The sequence below is a fragment of the Ambystoma mexicanum genome, chromosome 7p (assembly GCF_040938575.1).
Source record: "Ambystoma mexicanum isolate Mex_15411 chromosome 7p, UKY_AmexF1_1, whole genome shotgun sequence".
Lineage (NCBI taxonomy): Eukaryota > Metazoa > Chordata > Amphibia > Caudata > Ambystomatidae > Ambystoma > Ambystoma mexicanum.
In genome coordinates this window covers 581,392,509-581,410,017 of record NC_090939.1, presented here as the reverse complement: position 1 = coordinate 581,410,017, position 17,509 = coordinate 581,392,509, and the positions used below count along the sequence as shown (strand labels likewise).

Here is a 17,509-nt window from a genome sequence, read left to right as displayed (position 1 = left end):
CAGGAAACGGGAAGGTGTAGGTTGTTCGAGGGAGGTCAGTAGAGGGAAGTGGTGGTAAACCAAGAAACCAGCATGAGAAAGGACGGTGGATATTAGTGTGGAGGTGATTTCTGAAAAATGTGAGGTATTGGTTTGTGAGAGCAAGTGGTACTGAGTCTTTAGCGTGCATGTATGAACAGTGAGGGAGATTACTGGAGGAAGTGTAGGGATGTGAGAATGAAAGGGGTGTGACTGGGGAGAAGGTGGTGTGGAGTTATAAGCGTGGAGGAGGGAGTAGTAATGTGGAGGAGAGAGTGGTATTGTAGAGGAAAGAGTAGCAACATTGAAGAGTGGAGGCAGTAGTATAAGGAATGATGGACATAGAAGGGACAGAGTAGGTAGACGCCATGGGAAGGAGGAGTGACGGTGTGTGGTCTTTGGATTAGGAGAGTAGAGAGCGAATAGGATACAGGACTGGGAAAGGAATATCACGACATGATAGGAAGAAGATTGAGTCGGGCTGATTGTTTGGAAGTTACATCCCCAGATCCTCTGTCAGCTACTAACAAACTAGTAGTGAAGAGCTAGCATAGACCATCCCTGTGGGAGTCCAGGTGGAGCAGGCTATTGCCTTTGGGTTACCCCAGACAGCTATCTAGCTTGCACAGTAGTTGCCTCAGAAATTCCATGCCGGTGCTCAAGATGGAGCTTTGTGGATTTTTGTATATTACTGAGCAATGATAGGATATGTTGGGGCCCATATTCTTGGGTTGGTCTCCGTTGGAGAGGTGGGAAGTGAACAACTGCAGCACTGTTCAGTGGAAGCCAATGCGCCATGGTAAGCAAATATAGGGCTCCATGATCACTGGTATTGAAGCCAGCAGAGAGGTAGAGTAGTATGTGTAAGCAGAGTTCTCCTCTGTCTAGGATTCGTAGAGCATCATCAACTGCTTGTATGGTGGTGGTCTCTGTGCTGCATCAATAGGGATTCTGAATTGGTAGCCCTGTGATGCTTTCATGCAGCTCAACGACGATGGTGTTCTCAATCACTTTGCTGAGTAAGTAAGATGCAAGATGGGACGATAGTTGGGCCCACACCTGGGTGGAGTGTGGGCTTCTTTTGTGCGGGAACATCTGTCCAGTTTTCAGTCCATCTGGTAGGTGCCTTGTGTCAGGGATTAATTGATGATGTCGGGAATTAGTGTGATGACATTTCCCTCCTCCATTGTGAAGATGTCTTCTGGTGGGTTTGAGAACTGCACCAGTGTTGTTCAGGTCTTTGGAGTAATTGTGCTGAATTTGGTTCATAATGATGTGTTGTGGGCTGTTATGGGTGGGACGTCTATGGTGTTTTTGGAGCAGTCGGTCTGTTGCCTCATCTTGTCTGCGAAGATCTTGTTGATGCTGTTGCATTTGTCAATGACCTGTAGTATTGCAGGGTCTGGCAAAGGGGTGATGCAGTGCTTCACAGCTTGGAAGATCACTCTGCTCTTGTTGGAGGCTTCCATGATGACTGCTGTGTAGTAGTTTACTTTGGCTGTGGTGATAAGTGTCCTGCATGCTAGGTTTTCCTGTGTGAGGTCTTGTAGTTCAGATTTTCTTCAGGAGTTTTCTTGTCTGCATATGATGTGATTACTGTCGATGAGCTGCTTTGTGTACCAAGGTGTGGGGAGCTTAGGTTGGGTCGAGGTTTAATTGGTGCTTGGTTGTTTTCTCAGCGTGTGGTTGAGTGGATTGAACTGGGTGTTGCCATTCTCTCAAGGGTTGGACGTGGAGACCAGGTGTTGAGGTTTCTTTCCAGTTCATCCATGGAGAAGTTTTTGAAAAAGCAATTAGATGTCTTGGTTGGTTTGACTTGGCCACAGTGGGGAGGTGGTGTGTGGTAGAGCAGTGTTGGCATGAATGTGGCATCTGTGCAGACCAGGAGTGGGAGGTTACCAATGCTTGGCGAGTTGGTGCAAACTGATTTGAGTGTGTTACTTTTGTTGCTGGTTATGTGACAAGCTGCTTTATGTCCATGGTATAGACAAATTCAAGCAGTCTCTCTGGTTTTCTTGGTGGTGTGGTTCCCGGGCAGCAGGGGTCTCTGATTGTTGATGAATGATACAATGATGGGATCTGTGCATTTTTGTGACTTTGGTGCATCAAATGCCCTAGGAGATGTGGCAGCTACAAACCTTTTTTAATAAGCCATATTCCCACAATACCTGGATATATCAGCTGATCCATGTTCGTGTCTGCGTGGTATTTATTTCAGGGGAAGATATCTGAAGAAAAGTAGCTTCCAAGCAGAGCTGGACCTACCTTTTTACCAGTCATTGGCGAAGCCAGTGGTGATGCCCAGTAAAGGGCAAGCCCCTGTCTGGCTACACAGGAAAACTATGTTCTGATGCTTGTTAATCTGCTTAGAATCACATGCTGTGCATATGGTCCGACATCCAGTGCTAACAGCGGAGTATTGCATCTTGTCTTTCGGGGGACCGAAAGGGGACGTCGGCATAGGCGTGTCTGAAACACTATCCCTATCGTGACGTGTGTAGTACCCAAAATCCCTCACGTGCCGAGGTCCCTCAGATTGTTTTTTTCCACCCAGATAACTGGTCGCCCTATAGCAGAGCTCTTCATGATACATTGTTTATCTTACCAAATTGTCGGTTTAATCCCCGTTAAGTCACTTCGTCTATCAAGAACATCTTCGACGAAGACTACGGGGGAACAGTCTACGGCTGTGGATTCCGGCACCTAAGATCCGGCGTTCAGACCTCCACGTGGTCGGGCCTTCTGGCCGGCCTACACAGGAGGGAGAGTGGGCTTGGGGTTTGCCATACTGCTATGATGTCTTTCCTCTTTTCCACTTCTTTCCTTTTTGGTCTGGTCACCCTTCCCTTCTGCTATGGAAAGGACTCCATTTAGATTCTGCCCTCTGAAGGGTCAGATATCCGTGGAAAGACGAGCACACTTCGTGTACGCTTGTCTCCCCCTAGAGCACTAAAGCAGTGTTCGGAGTTAAACTCCTAAACCTAATCCCTTAAGGAGCGCCGGTTGAAGCGGTGGGCCACGTACGGTATGTCACGCGTGGAGCCTCCCTCCCCTGCCGCAACACCAGCCGAGAGTGACAGGGGGTACATCGGATGACCAAACGTCCAACGCGGACGTTGTAGACCTTGAGGCGGACGATTCTAGAGCCGCCATGCCCATCCCGACCCTTCCAGGCTCGAGACTGGTCTTGCTACAGGGACCACACCCGGTGACAGGGGCGTACAATCGCACCGCACAAAACACACAACCCAAGCGCCCTCCTCGACGACCTTGTCGAAGAAGGTGCAAGCGCCATCCGATCGATCTGATCCGAAGCCTTCCCCGCATCCGCAGCAGCGCTTGATGACTGGGCTTAATAAACATAACAAAGGCGCTACTCCTCAAACTACACACGCCGAAGTTTCTGAACAAGAAACTTCGACGAGTTTCAAGGTTTCCAAGGCCCGTGCAGGCCCGAAAACTACGAGTAGGCCTCCAAGTACGAGTAGGCCTCTACCCGAGAAACCATCATCGGAGGCTTTGTCCCCCGAAGATTCTGTAACCATCAGTAAGAGTATCAATAAGATTGCTACGGCGGTGGGCCTAGTACCGGTTTCGCCCGAGGTTATGGGCTAATCCACCGAAAGGTTTTCCACGGTTTTGGAAGACGATCCTGAGGACTCTTACGGAGAGAGCCAGGTACCCCTCTCAAGCACCCTGAGGAGATCCTTTGAACACCTTAGGGCAGAGGACCCGGTTCCTGCTCAGCTGGGTCCATTTGGTTCATCCAAGTGGACCACGGAGCAATTTGAGGGGTACATGGATCGGCTGGAGCAGGTTTTCGGGGCTTCTGATCAACCTCCGCCGAAAAAAGTTCGGGTAGACCCTAACCCTCAGACACAAGTTGCCCAACACCTAGATGTTCAACACTATGTTGATTATCAAGAAGATGTCCAGAAGGAAACATATAGAGACATCTATACAGAAGAAGAGGAGACTTCTTTTCTGGACAATTATGGGGAAGATCAAGGCGCAACGGACAACTGGGAGGACACCCAGCAGGACAATCACAATTCTGATATAGTTTGCCTCGACTCTCCCCCATCCACACTGGTTCGGCAAGCTCCCTCGGTGGATGATCAAATAGCTTTCAACAACACGTTGAAAAAAGTAGCGGAATTCTTTAAAATTGCCACGCTTGAGGCATTGCCTGAACAAGATTTTGCGGAAAACATTATTAATGACAAACCTCCGGCAAGCCAGTCTATCCCTCTCTTGAGCTCTGTAAAGAGACGGCTGGCCCCTTCTTTACTCACACCCGCTCAGACTCGGGCTGTGAACCCAAGGGTTGAAAAACTCTTCCGACCCTCCCCCACCGACCCGCTTTATATCAAAGGGCACGCAATCCCAGACTCGCTGGTGGTGACCAACACTCGCAAGAGAGCAGGGGTTCCCCTTGCCACGGGAGAGTCACCCCCGGACAAGGAGTACAAACGGTTGTATGCCTTAGGCAAACAGGTCACGTCGGCGGCTGCTTATACCGTCCGGATTGCCAATAACATGACGTTACTGGCAAGCTACGTTGACGCCCAATTGAACATACTCCAGGAAGGCCTCCAAGAGGTTCCGGAACCAACCAGAGCCAAGCTTCTCGCCATTGTCTTGGAGGGCAAACTTGCAAATCAAAATGTTGTAAAGAATACCCTGGACTCCGCACAGACAGCAGGCAGGTCTCTCGCACAGGGTACTCTCCTAAAGAGACACGCGTGGCTACGCACGTCGGGTTTCAGGCCTGAGACCCAGGCATCCATCATCAATAAAAACCCATAGAAGAGGCCAACCTCTTCAGGAAAGACGGTAGACGGTGCGTTGGAGACGGCCAAGAAGGAGCATGAGACTATTAAGTCGCTGCACCAGATTTCCCAAAAACCCTCTTCACAGAGGGGCAACAATTCTTGGCGGTCCTTTCGAGGACAAGCCCGCGCCGCTCAAAATAATTTTGGCACGGCCAACTTCAACGCAAGTCAACCAGCTGCAAGCCCCACTTACTACCCCCAGAGGGGTCAGAAGCGCGGAAAGAATAGAGGCAGAGGCTCCAATTCGAGAGGTGCGTCAACCTCAGGTCAGAAATGACCACCAAGTTCAGGTCCCCTCCCATGTCTCCCCGGTCGGGGGGCGATTAACATCTTTCCTAAAGGCATGGGAGGGGATAACTTCACCAGTGGGAATTAAAGATGGTCGCCCACGGTTATTGCGTGGGATTCGCCCGACCCCCACAGTTAAGACCACCGAAACATCGATGCCTTTTGCCGGAACATCTGCAGATCCTGGTCCAAGAGGTGGAGGCACTGCTGGGAAAGGATGCCATAGAAGCCGTCCCGATTCTTCAGGTAAACAAGGGTATTTATTCAATATACTTCCTTGTACCCAAAAAGGATCTCACCATGCGTCCTGTTCTAGACCTGCGCCCAGCGAACAAGTTCATAAAGCCCCTGAAGTTTCGCATGGTAACACTTCAAGAGGTGATCCCATTGCTGAAACAAGGGGACTTCATGACAAGATTGGATATGAAAGATACATACTTTCATATTTCAATGCTGCCAGTGCACAGAAAATTCCTAAGGTTCGTGATTCAGGACAAACACTACCAGTTCAAGGTACTCCCCTTTGGCATAGCCTCGGCGCAACCAGTGTTTACCAAGGTCCTGGCAGTGGCAGCAGCACACCTGCGCAGACTTTCAGTTCCAGTTTACCCTTACCTCGACGATTGGCTCATCACGGGGGACTCGTTCGACGTTTGTTTTTCCAACACCCAAAAGACCGTAGACTTACTGTTCAGCCTGGGATTTTCTATCAACGAAAAGAAATCCAGCTTAGTCCCCAGCCAAGTAAAACAGTTCCTGGGGGCTCTAATTCGCACGGAAGATGGTCTAGTCGTCCCTTCCAGCGAGAGGGTTCAGAACATGCTCTCTCAAGTTCCTCAGTATGTAGCCAGTCGGGAGGTGACGGTACGCAAAGCTATGCGTTTTCTAGGTATGATGGCGTCATGCATATACTTGGTCCCCCATGCGCGGCTGCGCATGCGTCCCATGCAAGAGTGGCTCAACAGCCAGTGGTGTCAGGCCAGCGGACAATGGGAAGATCTGTTAGTTGTCTCGCCAGCCCTCGTTCCCTCTCTGCAGTGGTGGTCGAGGGAGAACCTCTTGAAGGGGAAAACCTTCACCACCCCTGCAGTGGAAGCCACTCTCACGACAGACGCATCTCTCACAGGGTGGGGGGCTCACCTGCTTCAACAGACAGCGCACGGAGTGTGATCGCGTCATGTAGCGTCCAACCATATAAACCTACTGGAGCTACTAGCGGTGTTCAAAGCATTAAAAGCCTTTCAGGAGCAACTGTAAGGGAAGACAGTGCTGGTCCTAACCGACAGCACAACAGCAATGTATTATCTGAACAAGCAGGGGGGCACTCACTCTCTAGGGCTATCCAAGCTGTCCCAAAACATCTGGATATGGGCTTTCAAACACAAGATGTTCCTGATATCCCAACATGTTCCAGGGGAACTCAATCTTCTGGCAGATGTACTCAGCAGAGATTTTCCTCTGCCAGAAGAATACGAATGGCGTCTGCACGAAGACATTGTATCCAACGTCTTCGCAGAATGGGGGTTTCCAGAGATCGACCTGTTCGCTACTCGGGAGAACACCCAATGCCCAGATTACGCCTCCAGGTACCCCCAGAACCGATCCAAGGGGAACGGTCTCTGGATAACTTGGTCGGGGAAATTTGTTTACGCTTTTCCCCCCCCGACTCCCCTTCTGAACAAGATAGTGCACAAGATGCACCAGGAACCAGTCACCATGATCCTGGTGGCTCCCATGTGGGCCCGCCAACCCTGGTTCGCCCACCTGATGGAGATGTCCCTCTCCCCACCAGTCAAGCTGCCTTCCCGTACAACATGTTGTCTCAGGACAGGGGGGAGACTCTGCACCCATGCCCACAAACTCTGAACTTAGCAGCCTGGCTCCTGAATTCATAGAGTTTGGACATCTGCAACTCCCTCAAAGATGCATGGACATACTGAGGGAGGCAAGAAAGCCTAACACACGTTATTGCTATGCCAGCAAATGTAAACGTTTTGTCATTTGGTGCAGTTCCAAACGCGTCAATCCCACCGATTGCTCGCCTTCACACTTTGTGTTATATCTAACCCATCTGTTGGACTCTGGGTTAGTCTTCAATTCCTTAAAGGTTCACCTAGCGGCGTTGTCAGCCTACACCACGTCACAGCAAAAGGTGTTGTGGTAGAAAATACCTGTGATTAAAGCCTTTATGGAAGGGGTTAAAAGAATGTAGCCCCCCCCCCATCACTCACCCAGCCCCTGGGTGGGATCTAAATGTGGTTTTAACTAGGCTCATGGGACCCCCTTTTGAACCTATGCATAAAGCTAGTCTGAAAGACCTGACTTACAAGACAGCCTTTCTAGTAGCTATCACTTCTATCAGAAGAGTTAGTGAACTACAGGCTCTCTCGGTCTTGGACCCCTTTGTTACAGTCCACAAAGATAAAGTAGTTCTGCGCACTTATCCCAGATTTGCGCCGAAATTTATTTCAAAGTTCCATGTGAACCAGTCAATCGAACTACCCACGTTCTTCCAGAGACCTACTAACATGGGCGAAAGAAGCCTTCACACACTAGATGTGCACAGGGCAGTCATGTTCTACATGGATAGAACTAAACCACTGAGGAAAACTAAACAATTCTTTGTTTCAATGGCAGCTGGTAGAGAAGGGGACCCTGTCTCTAAATCAGCAATATCAAGGTGTATTGTCAAATGCATCACACTATGTTACACTCTTGCAAAGAGAGAACTGCCCTTCAAGCCTAGAGCACATTCTACTCGAGGCACTGGGGCATCCATAGCATTCATTGCAAATGTTCCCCTAGAGTCCATTTGCAAAGCGGCAACCTGGAGTTCTGTACACACCTTTACAAAACACTATTGCCTAGACACTCATTCTAGGTCTGATTCTCAAGTGGGACAAGCAGTACTAAGACATCTTTTTTCTACTGTTCCTTCTCACAACACTCCTCCAATTCCGGGTACTGCTCGCTAGTCTATGCACAGCATGTGATTCTAAGCAGATTAACAAGCATCAGAAGACATGCATTACTTACCGTAAAAGCATTTCTGATGATTGTATCTGCTTAGATTCACATGTGCCCTCCCTGCCTCCCCGCTCGGGGTGGAAGGAACATAGACTTCTTACTATTTCTCTCTTCATGTACTCACACACTATATTCTTGGGCTCCCTCATGGCAGAAAAAATACAATCGGAGGGACCTCTGCATGTGAGGGATTTTTGGTACTACACACGTCACGATAGGGATAGTGTTTCAGACACGCCTATGCCGACGTCCGCTTTCGGTCCCCGAAAGACGAGATGTAATACTCTGCAGTTACCACTGGATGTCGGACCATATGCACAGCATGTGAATCTAAGCAGATACAATCATCAGAAATGCTTTTACAGTAAGTAATGCATGTCATCTGGGCTGTATCCCCAAATTGGGAAATTCAAAAGCAAGCTTTTCACTCATAATTTGTGCATCCATGGTAACAGCCAAAAGAAATGTAAGCACAAATTCCCAGTGCCTAGAAACATTCTCTACTAAACTGTCCTGCCCCCATTTCATAAAATTGTGACTTGTAATTTTTAGGGATACTCATCCATATAGCATTTGATGGAATTCATCCCTTCCCCCAAGGGGAGCCGCTTCCTGTGGGATGGGGAGGTGGGCTGGCTCCGCAATACCCTCCCTAAGGGTAGAGGCAAGTGGGACCTCACTGAGAGAGACGCCCACTTTGGGGACCCCCGAGTCCATTAGCAACTCCCCCAGGCTGGATGTACCATGTCCTACATGGGATGTGTCAAAATACAAGTAAAAATTGATCCTCAGTACTGCGACAAAGAAACTCTAGAGGCATATCGTTATCTTGGGGGAAAAAATGTGTTTCCTTTTAAATTATGAGATCCACTTTACTGAGACGATGAGGTTATGTGCTGCCAAGGATTAATGGGGAAGCTGGAAACGAGAGAGAGAGAGGAACGTAAGCTGTGGGAGACCCGAAGCTACGCTACACTGGTCGAAGGGAGAGTGAGAAACCTGCAAGTTTCAAACTCGCTTTCAGGAGTTATTCAGGACGCCAGAGTCGCTGTAATCCTGAGACACAAGAAATGAAGAGGGCAGGAGCCTAAGCCGAAACAAAGGTGGTGGTGAGACCACAGGAGCCAATCTGCGGTGGACCCTTGGTTTGAGGAACATCTCTGGACCGCCGAAAGCTGCAGAGTAGAACAGTCTGTCCATGAGTGCAGGGCAAAATGTTGGTGCAACGGAAAAGAGAGAGAGCAAGAATGCGAGAGAGAAGACTGCGTCCGCAACACCAATTAAGAGGAGCCCCCTGAGACTCTCCGACGAAGTTCCTCGCCAGGAAAGAAGATAGCCTGGCAAACGGGTGGTATGGAGAAACTCAGCTGAATCAATGTCATGCCACCAACTCGTCCCAGTATAAGACATGTAAGAGAGTTGGCTTTGAACCTAAATGGATACTAAGACTGCGTCAAGCGAGAATTATTGTAATACACTGCTACTTCGTCACAGTAATCCAAAAGATTTAACTGTAAGAAGAAATATACACCAAGAGTGTAAACTAAGAGAAAGACATTATAACCAAGAGTTAACTCGTCACAGTAAAAGATAGGCAGAAACGAATATTACAAGTCAAGAGAAAACCTTGATGAGAAACTGGATAATAAGAGTGACAAACTACTATGAAGAAGAAAGAGGTCTCAGACCCTACAGATATTTACCAGCTACAAACCAGTGCCTAAATCAAACCGGAGAGAGCCAAAAGGGAACCGAGGTGAAGAAAGGAAGTGCAACCTCCCATTAGGGGAATTAAAGAGACTAATAGAAGTGGTCACAAGAGACTATTTGCAAATTGTATACTAAAGACTTGTACCAAAAGTACCCTTAGGAGAAGGGAGTCATTCTCTTGACCTAAGTTAGTTTTCTTAGTGGCAGGGTCAGTTGGGGTAATTTTGGACAGCGGACTTGTTTCTTTTGGACATTCAAGACTGACAGATGAGCACCTTAGTTATTGAAATAGTCAATGACCACCCATAGACATGGGGAAAGTTAGACCTTCTATATTATTTTAATAAAGAAAAGTACATAATGTCCTCTGAGAGTCTGTGTCCTCCTTCTGACTCGACACAGAATGCATGCCTTTTATGCATTCCTTCTTCTCGGTAGGAATCTGAATGTCTCTATATGTAAACGTTTCCAACAAGTATGTCTTTTTCATATAATCAGGTGCCACTGGTATTGAAGATCGTTTACAAGATGGCGTCCCTGAAACCATTGCAAAACTGCGCAAGGCTGGACTTCAGATATGGGTTCTAACCGGAGATAAGCAAGAAACCGCCATAAACATTGGTTATTCCTGTAAACTTCTGGATCATGAGGAAATTATCACCTTAAATGCAGAATCTATGGTAAGGAGTGAATGGCAAGAATATGATTTTAAAAACGCATTCCGGCTGTGATCTTTGGCGCCGTTGATGGATATTGAACGTTTTGCCCATGTTAAGACACCCGGGGTTCCTCAAAGGCTTTTGAAATGGCAGTATTTTGTTTCATATTCTGTCAGTGAATGGTGATGAGTAGGATCAGTGTATGTACATGGGAGCAGCTAATGGCTATGGTATTTACTTTTCTGTATGTGTGTCCCTTTTTGTACTTGTACTTGCACCTGTCTAGCGCTGCCTGTAATTCAATTGTCACACTGTGGGCTGTGGATGTCCATGCTTCTTGTCTCTTTGTTTCTTTTTGAGCTCATTGTTCCTTCTAGCCGACCTCTGAGATTGCCTCCTTCGTGATCTCTAGCTCTCCCTATTTTTCAGTCTAACCCTCACTTCTCTACCCTGCCTACCCCATCTTCATTGGATGTCACCTCCATGCTCCAGTGCACCTCTGCACTCTCATCCCCTTGTGTATTTGGCCGCCAAAGGTCCACCCATGTTAATTTCCCTTGATTTGTGCTATATTCCCTTTTGTTATTGGGGTGTGTATAGCACAGATATTGAGACCTTCTCCGTGCCATTATTATTCACCCGCTCCATGAGCTGTTATTCTGCTCGAACTCTTTTTTGGGTGTTGCTTAGCTTTGACTTTGTCTTGGTATGGGTACGCCTCTTGCCCAATGCATCTGCTCTCGTTACCTCATTTGACATGTGTTCAAACCAATCTGACCCTTTTTCTGGGCTGTGAACCCACCGCTCTGGCCTCACTCCTTGCTATCCTGTAAACCGACATGGTGGAAGCCAGACAAAGGGAGGCATGAGCGAGTCATTAGGCACTAATACATATATGCAAAGAAAATAGGCACTAACTACATGTTAGGGGACTGGGTCAGAGCATGAGCGAAACACAGTGTGCGTATACCAGAACCTATATGCAGCTGCACCAGTACATGGGGTAGCTCATTTTGTTGACGGTTGTCTTGCTGTGAGGCATGATTTCCTGCTATGGAAAGGAGAGGCATCACACTGAACTTAATAAGTTGTCTGCCTAGACGTGCCTGCTGCAAACACTCTTCAACTGGCAGAAGTCGACAAATGTATTCAGATTCAGCAAAGTTGAAAATCTCCTGCTGGGGCTGATCCCTATATTGCTGGTTGTAAACTGTCCCAGCAGAAAATAAACTGGCCGTCAATAAAAAGGGCTTTGGGAAAACCTGGGGGGATTTTACAATTTGCTGACAGCTTTGCTAACCGTATTTTATTATTACCTCTCTGATTTTAAAGAGCTCTGTGGCTTCGCAAAACTAAGTCTGCACTCAATAAATACCCTCAGAATAATAATAATAATAATGTTCTTGTTTATAACACAAACCTAACTCCATGCTGGCAACCCTCCATAAAACGGGACAGTGCCAGCATTGGCTTGGCGCTTTATACAGTAGTGCAGTACTGTTGGTGAAAGGAGGGTGGGATTTTTATTTGCTCGCCAGGCATTGTTCAAAGAGCCAGGTGTTTCGTGTTTGGCGGAACTGAGTGGTGAGGGCATTTCAAGCTTCTGCCAGGATTGAGTTCCAGATGGTCGTGACATGGCAGAAGGACTGCTCGCAAGTGTTCTCTTTACAGGCTATCTTAGACTCCATCCTTTTGATGGTTTTGCCACATGAGGCACAAGATCCTCCAGAGGTGTGGAGTTTAGCCGCCAGGTAGGCTGGTATTCCATTCTAAACTGCTTTGCAGGGGATTCCTGCTTTTTTATATATTTTCCTGGCGGGGTGATGAATAACCGATCGGAAATGAATGATAACCGGTTTCAAACCCTAGTTGGGTGATATGCTGTCAATTTCATTCAAGTATGTGAAAAAAGGCTAATAGTTTGTGATGGCATTATCTCCAATGTTCTCACAGAATGTCTTCTTTTTTGTCTTAGGACGCATGTGCAGCTTTAATAGAACAGTGCCTGCGCTATGTGCAGTCCAAGTTTCCAGGTGTGACGGAGAAAGATGCAGAAAGCATGAGGGTCGGTTTTGCCCCTCACCATCAGCCTTCATCTTCTAATCATCCTGGCTTGGGCTTAGTGATTGACGGAAAGACACTTGCTTATGCTTTGGACAGGAGCTTGGAAGATGCGTTTCTGTCTCTGGCCAGGCGATGCCGATCTGTGCTCTGCTGTAGATCCACGCCACTGCAGAAAAGCATGGTTGTGAAACTCATCCGCAGCAAGCTGAAAGCCATGACCTTGGCCATAGGTAAGTGTGTCATTTAAATTTAACCATTGTGCTCTTGTGAACAGCTGGAAGCATAGCAGTTAAATGATAAGCAGTTCCCTGAATTCATGAAAATTGTTCTTTTCTCATTATGTAGGTTATGTTATTTTAGAAGCATCCTTTTTGTTCCACTCAAGTCTGCGCTGGGTGAGGAAACATTTAGCATGCTGAAATGTACCACACAGTTTGTCATAAGCAGTCAACCAGCCTAATTGGCTATAGTGACTGGTGTCAGCCCTCACCTCCCTTAGTCAATTACCCACTATATTGACTGCCCATGGCATGCATGTGTGTGTGTGTGTGTGTGTTTGTAGATTAGTTGTGGGTTTATTTAAAATAGCTGATGATATATTCATCTCTGCCACCACCATATTCAATGCATAGAAACCCCCTGAGTATGTAACTTTGAATAGTGTTCGGTTTTGGCTTGTGGATTTGAATATGCATGCTGTAGCATGGACGGTAGTAGGGAGATACCACATTTGTTGACCTTATTAAAGGCGCACATCCCACTTCAAAATTGTTGAGCAAGTTATGAAAATGGTTCTTAATTCTACTTGCCATGTCATGGTGTGGGAGGACAACTGGACCGCTTGTGTGTGGGTAAAGGGACCAACTTGTTTTTCATGAGTTTGTCAAAATAATTGCAATAATGTTTCTTTTTTAATTGCATGTGTTTACTATTATTAAAGAGGAAGTATGGTGAAATATCACCAGTGCAAAGTGAGTGCTGCTTCCTAAATAATAACTTTTAAGGGAAGGAGGTTTCCAACTGTTAGGAAGTCTAAGAGAAAAGCAACTTTTGAAGTTGGGCAGACAGTGCTTTACTAGAAAGCAAATTTAAGAAATGAAATATTTGCTTTTTAGAAGTAGAAAGTCCTGATTATTTTCTTCATTTTTCTCTTTAATTGATTCTGGGTTCCAACATGTTCAGGTCGCAAAGAGCTATACTCTCACTGTCCCATTTTCCAAAACCATGACCCAGCGCACTCTTAAACCTCTACCCCGCTGATCTGAGGTTCTACCGCTCTCCTCCCAGTCTGTCGTCTACCAGTAACTGGGATGAACTCTGCTTGCCAATCTCGTCTAGATGTCACACTGGAAGCCTAGTGCTGAAGTAGACTTATATACATGTGTCATGGATACCCTGATGAGTCATTCACCCCAACTATCACTTTGATGTGATCTCCTAGCAGACAGTGAATCATTGCCCATGTAAATGCAATGTATTTGCACATGTAAATAATTTACAAAGCTCTGAAACCCTCTGGGCCCTCGTCCCCATTCTATAAAATGAAATAAATTAGACTAAAAATCCTGTTTCCTTCCACTTACCCTTTTTTTTGGACCAATTACCACCTAGAGCCTGAATCGGAATTTAACTGATCAGCTCAAAAGTACTCCTGTCCTCTTCCATGGAACCCAAATGAAGGTTGTCGAGTGTTCTTGTCTTGCAATGTAAGATCTTTTCCATTGCAGTTATCTTTTTCAGATTGTCCATACGTGCACTCTACTACATTCTTTACCTTAGATAACATGTTCTGCTTATGAGGACTTTAAGTGGTTTGTTTGAAAACCCTATACTTTGCTTGTGTACAATAGCCAAGTGCCTCAATAATACAGGACTATGCTTGGTGCTGTCATGATCAGTGGATTCCAGGTGCTGTAAATGCATAAGTATTATACTGGCAGCTTACTTGCCCACCTTATATAGATAGTAAAAATGGTGTGGAATGGAAGAGAACATATACTTTGATGGCTTGACTTCTCTAGACATTGTAACATTTGATGTCCCACGAACACCATTTATGCTCTAGGGCAAAGCGATTTAACATGGAACACGTCAGTACATTTTTTGTTGAAGACAACCTACTCTTTGATTTTAATTACATTTGGGAAATTGTGCCAGTTAATGAAATTCTAGTCAGCCGACATAGTTCTGCAGCTCTGTGAAAAGTAACTTCGACCTGTAATTGGAAGCACAAAAGTAGTTTTTGGCTCTCTTGCTTCTAGATGTAAAATCGTGTCTTCATTGTGGGTCTGCCACTTGTGCTTCTATTACCACCATCTGTAAGTGGGCTATACTCTGTGAAGGCAACAACGAGATATACGTAACATTTTTTTCACCTTATTTTAGCAGGTGACAGTTAAATTTGACCACTAGTTGACCAGTTTTACTTCATCAAATTTATGTTGCCACATTTGTGTTCAGCCTTTAACTCACTGGGCGTGTTCCTAAACTGAAAGAAGGTGCACCAAAGCAATGCCTAGCAGAGTTAAGCTTCCTTTAAGTGATTGTAAGCATAAGAAGTTCACTCACTGCAATGACTTGGGCACATAGTACAATGCATAGAACTAACACAGCACATAAAAGCCGCAATGTGCATTTACCAAAGGTCCTGTGAAGCTGTTTCACCAGGTCTGCTTACGTTCTCAATTGCAGCAGCCACAATACTGTGAGTTGTATGCACTAACTCCAACACCACACTCCCATTTGCCAAACCTCAGAAGTACCCATTCTGCACATTCAGTGCAAGTGGTCTGTTTTGTTTCGTGGAGATCTTTACTCCATCCGACAGAGCCTGAAAAGGCACACAATCTTTGAAGGATCTAGAGTGCCCCTGTTATAGGTGTGCTGGCCTACTAGCTCACAAGTGGCATGGTTTTTGGTCGCACTGCATCTGCGGCCCGGTTAGGTTCTTCACTGAAACCAAATAAATCAACAGGGTGCATGGGTACTGCATCCCCACGTGGAGCCAAACCTAACCTGCATTGTATTTTGTGTGGGTATTGTATTTATTTGTGTTACCCCCCATGATTCTTTGACCAGAAACATACAGTAAGCACATCAGTCACGTTTCTAGTTTAAAAAAAAATATAGTAGGTGAATGCAGATCATACATCAACCCATTGGTTGGGAGAAAGTTTGAAAGGGGAAAAATAGCACAGGACATGCTAACAATATGGACACCTACAACATGTATTTGAATACCCTGCCCATTTTATAATAGTGCATTTACCATTATTTATAGCTCAGAAGATAAAAGCTAAGGGAGATTGAGAAAATGGACTACGAGGGGGTCAGTGTAGGTGTAACTTGAATTGTAGGGATGTGCTGTGTGGAGGGTTAGAACAAAGGTGCAGCCTCTTTGAGGACATTTTCAAGGAAGGTTTATTAAATAATAATGTGAATGCCTAACTATCCCTACTGCTATCCGGTATTCCTGCCTATATAAATAACTATGGTGCTTGCCAGTCGTCTCTGAATGTCCAAAAAGAATAAATCCACCGTCAAAACTACTGTCTGACTGCATCACGTATAGGAACAAAAATAAGGGCAGGAGAATGGCTCCCTTCTGCTGCTGGGTGCTGTCCGCACCTGTCTTTAAATTTGTAAATAACCTTTTCTTAAATACACTTTTTCAATAGTCTTTAGCGACTCTTGTCATCAGTTTGTGCAACTCTTGCCTCAGGTTGGTATATTTACTTTCTACTTTAGGAGTGCCTCTCCTTGACTCAGATTGATTCATCATAAAATCTACCCTGGCCTTCAGTTCCTCATACTCACTCTTCTGCCTTTGACAAAGAATGTGACTTATTCCCTGGGTAGAGAGATATCCGCTTTATTATTCACTATTTTGGGTATCTCTATGGTGCACTTTCTTTCATTGCAAGTATTCGGATTCTTTAATTTTGAATCTAAGCTTTCATTGAGATAATTCTTGCTTGATATTTCACTTTCATTCACCTCCCCTCCAGGGAACTTTATTTTCTTTCTCACGATGTCACTGTTCAGATTTGCCAAGACTATGCTCTGTCCATTCACCTCCCCTCTGGGGAACGTTGTTGTTCCCTTGCTCACGTCATCACAGTTCAGATTTAAGTTTACTTTCATGCTTTTCTCATTCGTGCTGAGACAACTTTTCTGATTCATATAATGGTCATCAGTTGGCTTCCTGTGCTTCCCATGTCCACTTTTACCTTCCTTATTATCAGGGAACATCTCTGAGGTTCTCGCTGGTCTTGCCTCTGTTCTGTTCCTGCACTGCACTGTCAAGACATTTTCCTCGGCGTCCATGTTAGGCAGTCTTAGCTCTTCCTCTCGGCTTCTCCGTATTTCAAAGGGCAGCCACACCGCTTTCTGCGGCTTCCCTACGACGGTATCAGCACTGTTACAAAGGCAGGCTGCCCACAACGAACATCTCTAGGTCACGCCACCACCAACTCTCAAGCCCCATTTGGCGCGGCTTCTCTCAGGCTCTCGCTTATGCTGGTCTCTCGGCGTTCCATGTGCTGCTTGCTGGCAACTTTGGAATTTGCGAGCTCTGCGTCCTGCTGCAGCTCTGCCTCCTCCCAGATTCATGCTCTCAGGGGACCTTCCCTGCTACAAAAGATGTTCTTCTCTCTCCTCTCCGCTCCCTACTTGATAAATACTTTTAATCCACTCATCACAGTGAATTGGTTCATTTTGTTCAGAGAGAGTTTCTCTTTCTTCTGGATAGTGGGATCTGTGATCGTCTTCTTCAGCAAAATCTTGCTACTGAAAGTTATTTGATAGGTTTGACAGTCCCTTATATGCCATCATGGCTTTTGTCCCAGGGAGTTCCTCACAGAAACGTGAGTCCTTGTCCACTAAGGGGGAGAGTCTCCCAGTGAGGTC

General features: G+C 46.2%; 1 protein-coding gene across 1 annotated transcript in view; it reads left to right on the top strand.

Annotated features, from left to right (window-relative positions):
- The window catches only part of ATP10A (ATPase phospholipid transporting 10A (putative)), a 1,364,682-nt gene that overhangs the window by 1,128,603 nt on the left and 218,570 nt on the right, over positions 1–17,509 (top strand). Inside the window, exons 13-14 of the mRNA XM_069636588.1 lie at positions 10,377–10,558; positions 12,513–12,831. Coding sequence (XP_069492689.1) covers positions 10,377–10,558; positions 12,513–12,831 — 501 coding nt within the window. The remainder of the gene's footprint in view (positions 1–10,376; positions 10,559–12,512; positions 12,832–17,509) is intronic.